The following is a 15209-nucleotide window of genomic DNA, read 5'->3' as shown; positions in this document are numbered from 1 at the left end:
TGCACACATTTCGTGACATGCTTCTCCCTAACGGGAACATGTAGCAGTGAGTCAGGGCCCCAGGAGACTGTGGCCTCTCCATCCACCCCTCTCTCTACTCTGAGGTTTGGCTTTTACTTGCTCTGCGGCTCACGATGGGCTGAATCAGCAGCAACAGAGAGAGAGCAACTGATGTCCTGAGATCATAAACACCACGTCACGAGCCAAGCTGGCAGTCTGCCTCATGCACTCCGCGATGTGGCATTTAGTGGGCGGCACTGGAAAGAGGCAAAGGGAAGAGTTCAGACTGAGAATGTGGAAATACATGGACTGATGTTGAGACTTTCTCGATCCAGATTACACAAGAAAAGGAGAATGTCAGAGCGAATAAACCCTCCCCTCTTCCATATATCAGCACCACCTACCCACCTTCTTATCATATCATAGTGGGTACAGCACAGAAAGAGGCCATTCAGCCCATCATGCCTCTGCCGACTCTTTGAAAGAACTATCCAATTAGTCCCACTCCCCCGCTCTTTCCCCAGAGCCCTGTAAATTTTTCCCCTTCAAGTATTTATCCAATTCCCCTTTTGAAAGTTATTATTGAATCCGCTTCCACCGCCCTTTCAGGCAGTGAATTCCAGATCAGAACAACTCGCTGTGTAAAAATAATTCTCCTCATCTCCCCCTCTGGTTCTTTTGCCGAATACCTTAAATCTGTGTCCTCTGGTTACCGACCCTCCTGCCACTGGAAACAGTTTCTCCTTATTTACTCCATCAAAACCCCTCATGATTTTGACCTCGATTAAATCTCCCCTTAACTTTCTCTGTTCTAAGGAGAACAACCCCAGCTTCTCCAGTGCTGTACTGTCGGAGGGTCAGTACTGAGGGAGCGCTGTACTGTCGGAGGGTCAGTACTGAGGGAGCGCTGCACTGTCGGAGGGTCAGTACTGAGGGAGCGCCGCACTGTCGGAGATGCTGTTAAATCAAGGCTCTCTGTCAGCGCTCTCAGCTGGATGTAAAAGATCCTACGGCCACTATTCGAAGAAGAGCAGGGGAGTGTTCCCTGGTGTCCTGGCCAATATTTATCCCTCAACCTAAAAAAAACAGATGAGTCATTCATTCCATTGCTGTTTGTGGAATCTTGCTGTGCGTAAATTGTCTGTCGCACTCACTGCAAAGCAGTCGCTGCTCTTCAAAGCCGTTCATTGTGTGTGATGTGGTCAAAGATGTTTCTCAGACATGGTTCCATGTATAAATACGTAAGACTTTTACTGGGCTTTGTTTGAATTCAGTCTAAATATGACTCCATGACTCCTGTGCACAGTCAGTGAAGCTGTTCCAACCTTTCCCCAGGTGATATCTCAGTGAAGAGTTCGTCAGGACTGGACTTCGAACAAACCCCCAAGTTACGCCTTGTGGTTAAAGCAGAATCTTCCTCCTCCTTCATTTTCACCGCTGTGACTCTGAGTCTCCAGGATGTAAACGATAACTTGCCGCACTTCCAGCTCCAGAACTACGTGGCGTTTCTCTGGGAGGCACGGGGCTACAACACACCAATCATGCAGGTAGGGAATACCTGCTCCGGGTACACTGCTCCGGGTACACTGCTCCGGGTACACCTGCACCGGGTACACCTGCACCGGGTACACCTGCACCGGATACACCTGCACTGGGTACACCTGCACTGGATACACCTGCACTGGATACACTGCTCCGGGTACACCTGCACTGGGTACACCTGCACTGGGTACACCTGCACTGGATACACCTGCACTGGATACACTGCTCCGGGTACACCTGCACCGGGTACACCTGCACTGGATACACTGCTCCGGGTACACCTGCACCAGGTACACCTGCACTGGATACACTGCTCTGGGTATACCTGCACTGGATACACTGCTCTGGGTACACCTGCACCGAGTACACCTGCTCCGGGTACACCTGCACTGGATACACTGCTCCGGGTACACCTGCACCGGGTACACCTGCACTGGGTACACCTGCACTGGATACACCTGCACTGGATACACCTGCACTGGATACACTGCTCCGGGTACACGTGCACTGGGTACACCTGCACTGGATACACTGCTCCGGGTACACCTGCACTGGATACACTGCTCTGGGTATACCTGCACTGGATACACTGCACCGGGTACACCTGCACTGGATACACCTGCACTGGATACACTGCTCTGGGTATACCAGGGAACGGTAGCATAGTGGTTATGTTACTGGGCTAGTAATCCAGAGGCCTGGACTAAAATCCAGAGTCATGAGTTCAAATCCTGCCACGGCAGCTGGCGAATTTAAATTCAATTAATTAAATAAAAATCTGGAATTAAAATACTAGTATCAGTAATGATGGCCATGAAACTACCGGATTGTCGTAAAAATCCATCTGGTTCACTAATGTCCTTTAGGGAAGGAAACCTGCCGCCCTTACCCGGTCTGGCCTATATGTGACTCCAGACCCACAGCAATGTGGTTGATTCTTAATTGCCCTCTGAAATGGCCTAGCAAGCCACTCAGTTGTAAAATCTCGCTACGAAAAGTCATAATAAGAATAAAACCGGACGGACCACCCGGCATCGGACCACTAGGCACCGGACACGACAACGGCAAAACACCAAGCCCAGTCGACCCTGCAAGGTCCTCCTGACTAACATCTGGGGACTTGTGCCAAAATTGGGAGAGCTGTCCCACAGACTAGTCAAGCAACAGCCTGACATAGCCATACTCACAGAATCATATCTTTCAGCCAACGTCCCAGACTCTTCCATCACCATCCCTGGGTATGTCCTGTCCCACCGGCAGGACAGACCCACCAGAGGTGGCGGTACAGTGATATACAGTCAGGAGGGAGTGGCCCTGGGAGTCCTCAACATTGACTCTGGACCCCATGAAATCTCATGGCATCAGGTCAAACATGGGCAAGGAAACCTCCTGCTGATTATCACCTACCGTCCTCCCTCAGCTGATGAATCAGTCCTCCTCCATGTTGAGCACCACTTGGAGGAAGCACTGAGGGTAGCAAGGGCACAAAATGTACTCTGGGTGGGGGACTTCAATGTCCATCACCAAGAGTGGCTCGGTAGCACCACTACTGACCGAGCTGGCCGAGTCCTGAAGGACATAGCTGCTAGACTGGGCCTGCGGCAGGTGGTGAGCGAACCAACACGAGGGAAAAACTTACTTGACCTTGTCCTCACCAATCTACCTGTCGCAAATGCATCTGTCCATGACAGTATTGGTAGGAGTGACCACCGCACAGTCCTCGTGGAGATGAAATCCCGTCTTCGCACCGAGGACACCATCCAACGTGTTGTGTGGCACTACCACCGTGCTAAATGGGATAGATTCAGAACAGATCGAGCAGCTCAAAACTGGGCATCCATGAGGTGCTGTGGGCCATCAGCAGCAGCAGAATTGTATTCCAGCACAATCTGTAACCTCATGGCCCGGCATATTCCTCACTCTACCATTACCAACAAGCCAGGGGATCAACCCTGGTTCAATGAGGAGTGTAGAAGAGCATGCCAGGAGCAGCACCAGGCGTACCTAAAAATGAGGTGCCAACCTGGTGAAGCTACAATTCAGGACTACATGCATGCTAAACAGCGGAAGCAACATGTTATAGACAGAGCTAAGCAATTCCACAACCAACGGATCAGATCAAAGCTCTGCAGTCCTGCCACATCCAGTCGTGAATGGTGGTGGACAATTAAACAACTAACGGGAGGAGAAGGCTCTGCAAACATCCCCATTCTCAATGATGGCGGAGTCCAGCACGTGAGTGCAAAAGACAAGGCTGAAGCGTTTGCAACCATCTTCAGCCAGAAGTGCCGAGTGGATGATCCATCTCGGCCTCCTCCCGATATCCCCACCATCACGGAAGCCAGTCTTCGGCCAATTCGATTCACTCCACGTGATATCAAGAAACGGCTGAGTGCACTGGATACAGCAAAGGCTATGGGCCCCGACAACATCCCAGCTGTAGTGCTGAAGACTTGTGCTCCAGAACTAGCTGCGCCTCTAGCCAAGCTGTTCCAGTACAGCTACAACACTGGCATCTACCCGACAATGTGGAAAATTGCCCAGGTATGTCCTGTCCACAAAAAGCAGGACAAATCCAATCCGGCCAATTACCGCCCCATCAGTCTACTCTCAATCATCAGCAAAGTGATGGAAGGTGTCGTCGACAGTGCTATCAAGCGGCACTTACTCACCAATAACCTGCTCACCGATGCTCAGTTTGGGTTCCGCCAGGACCACTCGGCTCCAGACCTCATTACAACCTTGGTCCAAACATGGACAAAAGAGCTGAATTCCAGAGGTGAGGTGAGAGTGACTGCCCTTGACATCAAGGCAGCATTTGACCGAGTGTGGCACCAAGGAGCCCGAGTAAAATTGAAGTCAATGGGAATCAGGGGGAAAACTCTCCAGTGGCTGGAGTCATACCGAGCACAAAGGAAGATGGTAGTGGTTGTTGGAGGCCAATCAACTCAGCCCCAGGGCATTGCTGCAGGAGTTCCTCAGGGCAGTGTCCTCGGCCCAACCATCTTCAGCTGCTTCATCAATGACCTTCCCTCCATCATAAGGTCAGAAATGGGGATGTTCGCTGATGACTGCACAGTGTTCAGTTCCATTCGCAACCCCTCAGATAATGAAGCAGTCCGAGCCTGCATGCAGCAAGACCTGGACAACATCCAGGCTTGGGCTGATAAGTGGCAAGTAACATTCGCGCCAGATAAGTGCCAGGCAATGACCATCTCCAACAAGAGAGAGTCTAACCACCTCCCCTTGACATTCAACGGCATTACCATCGCCGAATCCCCCACCATCAACATCCTGGGGGTCACCATTGACCAGAAACTTAACTGGACCAGCCATATAAATACTGTGGCTACGAGAGCAGGTCAGAGGCTGGGTATTCTGCGGCGAGTGACTCACCTCCTGACTCCCCAAAGCCTTTCCACCATCTACAAGGCACAAGTCAGGAGTGTGATGGAATACTCTCCACTTGCCTGGATGAGTGCAGCTCCAACAACACTCAAGAAGCTTGACACCATCCAAGATAAAGCAGCCCACTTGATTGGCACTCCATCCACCACCCTAAACATTCACTCCCTTCACCACCGGCGCACTGTGGCTGCAGTGTGCACCATCCACAGGATGCACTGCAGCAACTCGCCAAGGCTTCTTCGACAGCACCTCCCAAACCCACGACCTCTACCACCTGGAAGGACAAGAGCAGCAGGTACATGGGAACAACACCACCTGCACGTTCCCCTCCAAGTCACACACCATCCCGACTTGGAAATATATCGCCGTTCCTTCATCGTCGCTGGGTCAAAATCCTGGAACTCCCTTCCTAACAGCACTGTGGGAGAACCGTCACCACACGGACTGCAGCGGTTCAAGAAGGCGGCTCACCACCACCTTCTCAAGGGTAATTAGGGATGGGCAATAAATGCCGGCCTCGCCAGCGACGCCCACATCCCGTGAACGAATATATAAAAAAAAATACCTGCACTGGATACACTGCTCCGGGTACACCTGCACCGGGTACACCTGCACTGGGTACACCTGCACTGGATACACCTGCTCTGGGTACACCTGCACTGGATACACTGCTCCGGGTACACCTGCACTGGATACACTGCTCCGGGTACAACTGCACTGGATACACTGCTCTGGGTACACCTGCACTGGGTACACCTGCACTGGATACACTACTCCGGGTACACCTGCACTGGATACACTGCTCCGGGTACACCTGCACTGGATACACCTGCACCGGGTACACCTGCACCAGGTACACCTGCACCGGGTACACCTGCATTGGGTACACCTGCACTGGATACACTGCTCCGGGTACACCTGCACTGGATACACTGATCCGGGTACACCTGCACTGGATACACTACTCCGGGTACACCTGCACCGGGTACACCTGCTCTGGATACACTCCTCCGGGTACACCTAGACCGGGTACACCTGCACTGGATATACTGCTCCGGGTACATCTGCACGGGGTACACCTGCACTGGATACACTGCTCCGGGTACACCTGCACCAGGTACACCTGCACCGGGTACCCCTGCATTGGGTACACCTGCACCGAGTACACCTGCACTGGATACACTGCTCCGGGTACACCTGCACTGGGTACACCTGCACTGGGTACACTGCTCTGGATACACTGCTCTGGGTACACCTGCACCGGGTACACCTGCACCGGGTACACCTGCACTGGGTACACCTGCACTGGGTACACTGCTCTGGATACACTGCTCCGGGTACATCTGCACCGGGTACACCTGCACCAGGTACACCTGCACCGGGTACACCTGCATTGGGTACACCTGCACCGAGTACACCTGCACTGGATACACTGCTCCGGGTACACCTGCACCGGGTACATCTGCTCTGGGTACACCTGCACTGGATACACTGCTCTGGGTACACCTGCACCGGGTACATCTGCACCGGGTACACCTGCACTGGATACACCTGCACCGAGTACACCTGCACTGGATACACTGCTCCGGGTACACCTGCACTGGATACACCTGCACCGGATACACCTGCACTGGGTACACCTGCACCGGGTACACCTGCACTGGGTACACCTGCACTGGATACACCTGCACCGGGTACACCTGCACTGGGTACACCTGCACTGGATACACTGCTCCGGGTACACCTGCACTGGATACATCTGCATTGGGTACACCTGCACTGGATACACTGCTCCGGGCAAACCTGCACTGGATACACTGCTCCGGGTACACCTGCACCGGGTACACCTGCACTGGGTATACTGCTCTGGATACACTGCTCCGGGTACACCTGCACCAGGTACACCTGCACTGGATACACTACTCCGGGCAAACCTGCACTGGATACACTGCTCCGGGTACACCTGCACCGGGTACACCTGCACTGGGTATACTGCTCTGGATACACTGCTCTGGGTACACCTGCACCGGGTACACCTGCACCAGGTACACCTGCACTGGATACACTGCTCCGGGTACACCTGCACCAGGTACACCTGCACTGGATACACCTGCACCGGGTACACCTGCACTGGGTACACCTGCACTGGATACACTGCTCCGGGTACACCTGCACTGGATACATCTGCATTGGGTACACCTGCACTGGATACACTGCTCCGGGCAAACCTGCACTGGATACACTGCTCCGGGTACACCTGCACCGGGTACACCTGCACTGGGTATACTGCTCTGGATACACTGCTCCGGGTACACCTGCACCAGGTACACCTGCACTGGATACACTACTCCGGGCAAACCTGCACTGGATACACTGCTCCGGGTACACCTGCACCGGGTACACCTGCACTGGGTACACTGCTCTGGATACACTGCACCGGGTACACCTGCACTGGATACACTGCTCTGGGTACACCTGCACCAGGTACACTTTCACCAGGTACACCTGCATTGGGTACACCTGCACCGAGTACACCTGCACTGGATACACTGCTCCGGGTACACCTGCACCGGGTACACCTGCACTGGATACACTACTCCGGGTACACCTGCACCGGGTGCACCTGCAGTGGGTACACTGCTCCGGGTACACCTGCACTGGATACACAGCTCCGGGTACACCTGCACTGGATACACTGCTCCGGGTACACCTGCACCGGGTACACCTGCACTGGATACACTACTCCGGGTACACCTGCACCGGGTGCACCTGCACTGGGTACACTGCTCTGGATACACTGCTCTGGGTACACCTGCACCGGGTACACCTGCACCGGGTACACCTGCACTGGATACACCTGCTCTGGGTACACCTGCACTGGATACACTGCTCCGGGTACGTCTGCACCAGGTACACCTGCACCAGGTACACCTGCACCGGGTACACCTGCACTGGATACACTGCTCCGGGTACACCTGCACCGGGTACACCTGCACTGGATACACTGCTCCGGGTACACCTGCACCGGGTACACCTGCACTGGATACACTGCTCTGGGTACACCTGCACCAGATACACCTGCACCGAGTACACCTGCACTGGATACACTGCTCTGGGTACACCTGCACCGGATACACCTGCACCGAGTACACCTGCTCCGGGTACACCTGCACCCACCTGCACCGGATACACTGCTCCGGGTACACCTGCACTGGATACACTACTCTGGGTACACCTGCACCGAGTACACCTGCACCGGGAACACCTGCACTGGATACACCTGCACTGGATACACTACTCCGGGTACACCTGCACCGGGTGCACCTGCACTGGGTACACTGCTCTGGATACACTGCTCTGGGTACACCTGCACCGGGTAAACCTGCACCGGGTACACCTGCACTGGATACACCTGCTCTGGGTACACCTGCACTGGATACACTGCTCCGGGTACATCTGCACCGGGTACACCTGCACCAGGTACACCAGCACCGGGTACACCTGCATTGGGTACACCTGCACCGAGTGCACCTGCACTGGATACACTGCTCCGGGTACACCTGCACTGGATACACCTGCACCGAGTACACCTGCTCCGGGTACACCTGCACCGAGTACACCTGCACCGGGAACACCTGCACTGGATACACCTGCACTGGATACACTGCTCCGGGTACACCTGCACTGGGTACACCTGCATTGGGTACACCTGCATTGGGTGCACCTGCTCCGGGTACACCTGCACTGGATACACCTGCTCCAGATACACCTGCACCGAGTACACCTGCACTGGATCCGCCTGCACTGGATCCACCTGCTCTGGATACACCTGCTCCGGGTAAACCTGCACCGGGTACACCTGCACTGGGTACACCTGCATTGGATACACCTGCTCTGGGTACACCTGCTCCGGGTACACCTGCACTGGATCCACCTGCACTGGATCCACCTGCACTGGATCCACCTGCTCTGGATACACCTGCTCCGGGTAAACCTGCACCGGGTACACCTGCATTGGATACACCTGCTCCAGGTACCCCTGCACCCTGGGTAGACCTGGACTGGACACCTCACTCTGAGCTCAGGCTGCTGAACCAGGTGGTGGGATAAGGATCCTCGGGCCTAGGTTCTCGTAGAAAATTCCACTGGGAGGGGAATGCTTCTCAACATGTGTGGAGATACACCCACCTGACCCTGCACACGGAGGGGTGCGGAATGAACAAATATCCCCCTCAGGGAGATATCTGTACACTGACTGGTGTCTCTCAGTCCCCTCTCTCTCAGGGAGATATCTGTACACTGACTGGTGTCTCTCAGTCCCTCTCTCTCTCAGGGAGATATCTGTACACTGACTGGTGTCTCTCAGTCCCTCTCTCAGGGAGATATCTGTACACTGACTGGTGTCTCTCAGTCCCTCTCTCAGGGAGATATCTGTTGTTAAGATCTGGCACACACGACTTGAAAGGACGGTGGAAGCAGATTCCAGAGGAACTTTCAAAGGCATTTGGACAGGAACTTGAAGAGGATTAATTTGCAGGGTTATGGGGAAAAGGCTGGGATGTGGGACTGAATTGGACAAATCTTTCAAAGAGCCAGCAAAGGCACAACGGGCCGAATGGCTTCCTCCTGTGCTGAGAGACTCTATGATTCTATGATCTGCCACTTTGAACCTGTATCTGATGGGTGCTGGGTATATCTAATTGAATTTCTTTGTGCCCTGTCTGTGTCTGCGTCGTATTGTGTGTGTGTGTGTGTCTCCTGTGTGTGTGTGTGTGTGTGTGTCTCCTGTGTGTGTGTGTGTGTGTGTCTCCTGTGTGTGTGTGTGTGTGTGTGTGTCTCCTGTGTGTGTGTGTGTGTGTGTGTGTGTCTCCTGTGTGTGTGTGTCTGCCTGTGTGTGTCTCATGTGTGTGTGTGTGTGTGTGTGTCTCCTGTGTGTGTGTGTGTCTCATGTGTGTGTGTGTGTGTCTCCTGTGTGTGTGTGTGTGTGTGTGTCTCGTGTGTGTGTGTGTGCATCTGTGTCGTGTCCCTTAGGTTTTGGCAAATGACTTAGACCAAGGACAAAATGGCCAAGTGACTTACTCGATCGCGGCTTCATCACAGAGTGACCTGTTCAAGATCAACCCTCTGACAGGAGATATCAGCACAGCTGCTATCATGGACCGAGAGATCTGGCCGCAGACTCAGTAAGTACTGACCATGCGGGCACTGACCATACGGGCACTGCCCACACCCAACACAGACCACACGGGCACTGACCACACGGGCACTGCCCACACCCAACACAGACCACACGGGCATTGCCCACACGGGCACTGCCCACACCCAACACAGACCACACGGGCACTGCCCACACCCAACACAGACCACACCCGCACTGACCACACGGGCACTGCCCACACAGGCACTGCCCACACCCAACACAGACCACACGGGCACTGCCCACACCCAACACAGACCACACGGGCATTGCCCACACGGGCACTGCCCACACCCAACACAGACCACACGGGCACTGCCCACACCCAACACAGACCACACCCGCACTGACCACACGGGCACTGCCCACACGGGCACTGCCCACACCCAACACAGACCACACGGGCACTGACCACACGGGCACTGCCCACACCCAACACAGACCACACCCACACTGACCACACGGGCACTGCCCACACCCAACACAGACCACACCCGCACTGACCACACGGGCACTTACGGGCAGGGGGTGACTTGGTTGAACAAGCGGGTTTGTGGAACCTAAGAGGCTGAGACAGGAGAAATTATGATGGGGAATTATTCACTTTGGTGGGAAGAATAGAAAAACAGAATATTTTTAAAATGGTGTGAAACTATTAAATGTTGGTGTTCAGAGAGACTTGGGTGTCCTGGTACAAGAAACTCAAAAGTTAACATGCAGGTACAGCAAGCAATCAGGAAGATAAATGGTATGTTGGCCTTTATTGCAAGGGGGTACAGGGCTTTGGTGAGATCTCTCCTGCAGAACTGCATACTGTTTTGGTCTCTTTATCTAAGGAAGGATATACTTGCCTTAGAGGCGGTGCAATGAAGGTTCACTAGATTGATTCCTGGGATGAGAGGGTTGTCCTTTGAAGAGAGATTGAGTAGAATGGGCCGATACTCTCTGGAGTTTAGAAGAATGAGAGGTGATCTCATTAAAACATATAAGATTCTGAGGGGGCTTCACAGGGTAGATGCTGAGAGGATGTTTCCCCTGGCTGGAGAGTCTAGAACTAGGGGGCATAGTCTCAGGATAAGGGGTCGGTCATTTAAAACTGAGATTTCTTCACTCAGAGGGTTGTGACTCTTTGGAATTCTCTCCCCCAGAGGGCTGTGGATGCTCAGTCATTGAATATATTCAAGACTGAGATCGATAGATTTTTGGACTCGAGGGGAATTCAAGGGATATGGGGATCGGGGGGGAAAGTGGAGTTGAGGTCAAAGATCAGCCATGATCTGATTGAATGGTGGAGCAGGCTCGAGGGGCCGAATGGCCTACTCCTGCTCCTATTTCTTATGTTTTTACATTCACCGGGTGTCTTCGCTTCTGTTTGCAGGCTGCGTTTGACGGCGTCAGACCGTGGTACACCCAAGCTGGTGGGCACGGCCTCCCTTACTGTCATCATACTGGATCTGAATGACAACAGCCCCACCATTCCTCTGCCCCGTGAGGTGCTGGTCCCTGAGAGTAAGTGACAACATCATCACTGGCATTTCACTCTTCTGGTTTACTCGCCAATCCTGAGGTCAGCACCTCTGTCCCGAGCTTAACATTATTTAAAGGGATATCTCAGCCGTTCTGACTCTTGTGACTCTAAAGTCACTATCACGTCTCCTGGGAATGTCTCCCATCTGGGAATTTGTGGCATCTCTGCCTTTTGATGTGACATGAGGAGTGAGTCCAACTCTTTGCAATTCCCCATCGGGCTCCTCACTGCTTCCAAAACCAGCAAACAGCTCGCAAAACAACTGTACCCCTTTAATACATAAAGATTTATTGATGATCAATGAATTCTCCCCTCTTGTTCCTCCTGAGCCCCAAATACCTCATCCTACACTCTCAAACAAGTCAAATCCAATGGCTATAATTTTTCAACTGAGTAGCTGAGTATGAGGCCCTGACCCTGGGGAATTGCCTTGTCAGGGTCAGTAACTTTGGTGTGACTCCATTACCTGACAACGACCCTACAACATGCCTAATAACGGGCCTACAACATGCCGAGTAACGGGCCTAGCAACATGCCGAGTAACGGGCCCAGCAACGTGCCTAATAACGGGCCTACAACATGCCGAGTAACGGGCCTACAACATGCCGAGTAACAGGCCTAGCAACATGCCGAGTAACGGGCCTAGCAACATGCCCAGTAACGGGCCCAGCAACATGCCGAGTAACGGGCCTAGCAACATGCCGAGTAACGGGCCTAGCAACATGCCGAGTAATGGGCCTAGCAACATGCCGAGTAACGGGCCTAGCAACATGCCGAGTAACGGGCCTAGCAACATGCCGAGTAACGGGCCCAGCAACATGCCTAATAACGGGCCCAGCAACATGCCTAATAACGGGCCCAGCAACATGCCGAGTAACGGGCCCAGCAACATGCCGAGTAACGGGCCCAGCAACATGCCCAGTAACAGGCCCAGCAACATGCCGAGTAACGGGCCTACAACATGCCGAGTAACAGGCCTAGCAACATGCCCAGTAACAGGCCTAGCAACATGCCGAGTAACGGGCCTAGCAACATGCCGAGTAACGGGCCCAGCAACATGCCCAGTAACAGGCCCAGCAACATGCCCAGTAACAGGCCCAGCAACATGCCCAGTAACGGGCCCAGCAACATGCCGAGTAACGGGCCCAGCAACATGCCCAGTAACGGGCCTAGCAACATGCCGAGTAACGGGCCTAGCAACATGCCAAGTAACGGGCCCAGCAACATGCCCAGTAACGGGCCTAGCAACATGCCGAGTAACGGGCCCAGCAACATGCCGAGTAACGGGCCCAGCAACATGCCCAGTAACGGGCCTAGCAACATGCCGAGTAACGGGCCCAGCAACATGCCGAGTAACGGGCCTAACGATTTGGACTTAAATGTAGGGGGCATGATTAAGAAGTTTGCAGATGATACAAGTTAAAAACAGTGGATGTCCAAAGGGACTTAGGGGTTCAGGTACATCGATCATTGAAGTGTCATGAACAGGTGCAGAAAATAATCAATAAGGCTAATGGAATGCTGGCCTTTATATCTAGAGGACTGGAGTACAAGGGGGCAGAGGTTATGCTGCAGCTATACAAAACCCTGGTTAGACCGCACCTGGAGTACCGTGAGCAGTTCTGGGCACCGCACCTTCGGAAGGACATATTGGCCTTGGAGGGAGTGCAGCGCAGGTTTACTAGAATGATACCCGGACTTCAAGGGTTAAGTTACGAGGAGAGATTACACAAATTGGGGTTGTATTCTCTGGAGTTTCGAAGGTTAAGGGGTGATCTGATCGAAGTTTATAAGATATTAAGGGGAACGGATAGGGTGGATAGAGAGAAACTATTTCCGCTGGTTGGGGATTTTAGGAGTAGGGGGCACAGTCTAAAAATTAGAGCCAGACCTTTCAGGAGTGAGATTAGAAAACATTTCTACACACAAAGGGTTGTAGAAGTTTGGAACTCTCTTCCACAAACGGCAATTGATACGAGCTCAATTGCTAAATTTAAATCTGAGATAGATAGCTTTTTGGCAACCAAAGGTATTAAGGGATATGGGCCAAAGGCAGGTATATGGAGTTAGATCACAGATCAGCCAAGATCTTATCAAATGGCGGAGCAGGCACGAGGGGCTGAATGGCCTACTCCTGTTCCTATTTTCCTATGTTCCGAGATAAAATTGGCCATGTGGTTGATAGTGAGGAGGAAAGCTGTGGACTGCAGGAAGATATCAATGGACTGGTCAGGTGGGCAGAAAAGTGACGAATGGAATTCAATCCGGAGAAGTGTGAGGTAATGCATTTGGAGAGGGCAAACAAGGCAAGGGAATACACAATAAATGGGAGGATACTGAGAGGTGTAGAGGAAGTGAGGGACCTTGGAGTGCATGTCCACAGATCCCTGAAGGCAGCAGGACAGGTAGATAAGGTGGTTAAGAAGGCATATGGAATACTTTCCTTTATTAGCTGAGGCACAGAATATAAGAGCAGGGAAGTTCTGCTGGAACTGTATAAAACACTGGTTAGGCCACAGCTTGAGTACTGGGTACAGTTCTGGTCACCACATTACAGGAAGGATGTGATTGCACCAGAGAGGGTACAGAGGAGATTTACGAGGATGTTGCCAGGACTGGAGAATTTTAACTATGAGGAAAGATTGGATAGGCTGGGGTTGTTTTCCTTGGAACAGAGGAGGCTGAGGGGAGATTTAATTGAGGTGTATAAAATTATGAGGGGCCTAGATAGAGTGGATAGGAAGGACCTATTTCCCTTAGCAGAGGGGTCAATAACCAGGGGTCATAGATTTAAAGTGATTGGTAGAAGGATTAGAGGGGAACTGAGGAGAATGTTTTCACCCAGAGGGTGGTGGGGGTCTGGAACTCACTGCCTGAGAGGGTGGGAGAGGCAGAAACCCTCAACTCATTTAAAAAGTACTTGGATGTGCCCCTGAAGAGCCGAAACCCACAGGGCTACGGACCAAGTGCTGGAAAGTGGGATTAGACTGGGTGGCTCATTTTCAGCCAACGCGGACACGATGGGCCGAATGGCCTCCTTCTGTGTCATAAATTTTATGATTCTTTGCCTAATAACGAGCCTAGCAACATGCCTAGTAACATGCCTAGCAACGAGCCTAGCAACATGCCTAGTAACGGGCCTAGCAACGAGCCTAGCAACATGCCTAGTAACATGCCTAGCAACGAGCCTAGCAACATGCCTAGTAACGGGCCTAGCAACGAGCCTAGCAACATGCCGAGTAACATGCCTAGCAACGAGCCTAGCAACATGCCTAGTAACGGGCCTAGCAACGAGCCTAGCAACATGCCTAGTAACGGGCCGAGCAACGAGCCTAGCAACATGCCTAGTAATGGACCTAGCAACATGCCTAGTAACATGCCTAGCAACGAGCCTAGCAACATGCCTAGTAACGGGCCTAGCAACGAGCCTAGCAACATGCCTAGTAACGGGCCTAGCAACGAGCCGAGCAACATGCCCAGTAACGGGCCTAGCAACGAGCCTAGCAACATGCCTAGTAACATGCCTAGCAACGA

General features: G+C 52.9%; 1 protein-coding gene across 1 annotated transcript in view; it reads left to right on the top strand.

The window, feature by feature from the left end:
- The window catches only part of LOC137310055 (protocadherin-16-like), a 351469-nt gene that overhangs the window by 318126 nt on the left and 18134 nt on the right, over positions 1–15209 (top strand). The window contains exons 15-17 of the mRNA XM_067978016.1: positions 1336–1547; positions 9982–10133; positions 11526–11656. Of these exons, the coding sequence (XP_067834117.1) occupies positions 1336–1547; positions 9982–10133; positions 11526–11656 (495 nt within the window). The remainder of the gene's footprint in view (positions 1–1335; positions 1548–9981; positions 10134–11525; positions 11657–15209) is intronic.

The sequence above is a fragment of the Heptranchias perlo genome, unplaced genomic scaffold, assembly GCF_035084215.1.
Source record: "Heptranchias perlo isolate sHepPer1 unplaced genomic scaffold, sHepPer1.hap1 HAP1_SCAFFOLD_204, whole genome shotgun sequence".
Classification (NCBI taxonomy): domain Eukaryota; kingdom Metazoa; phylum Chordata; class Chondrichthyes; order Hexanchiformes; family Hexanchidae; genus Heptranchias; species Heptranchias perlo.
The sequence above is the reverse complement of the archived record's forward strand: the minus strand, read 5'-3'. Positions and strand labels throughout refer to the sequence as shown.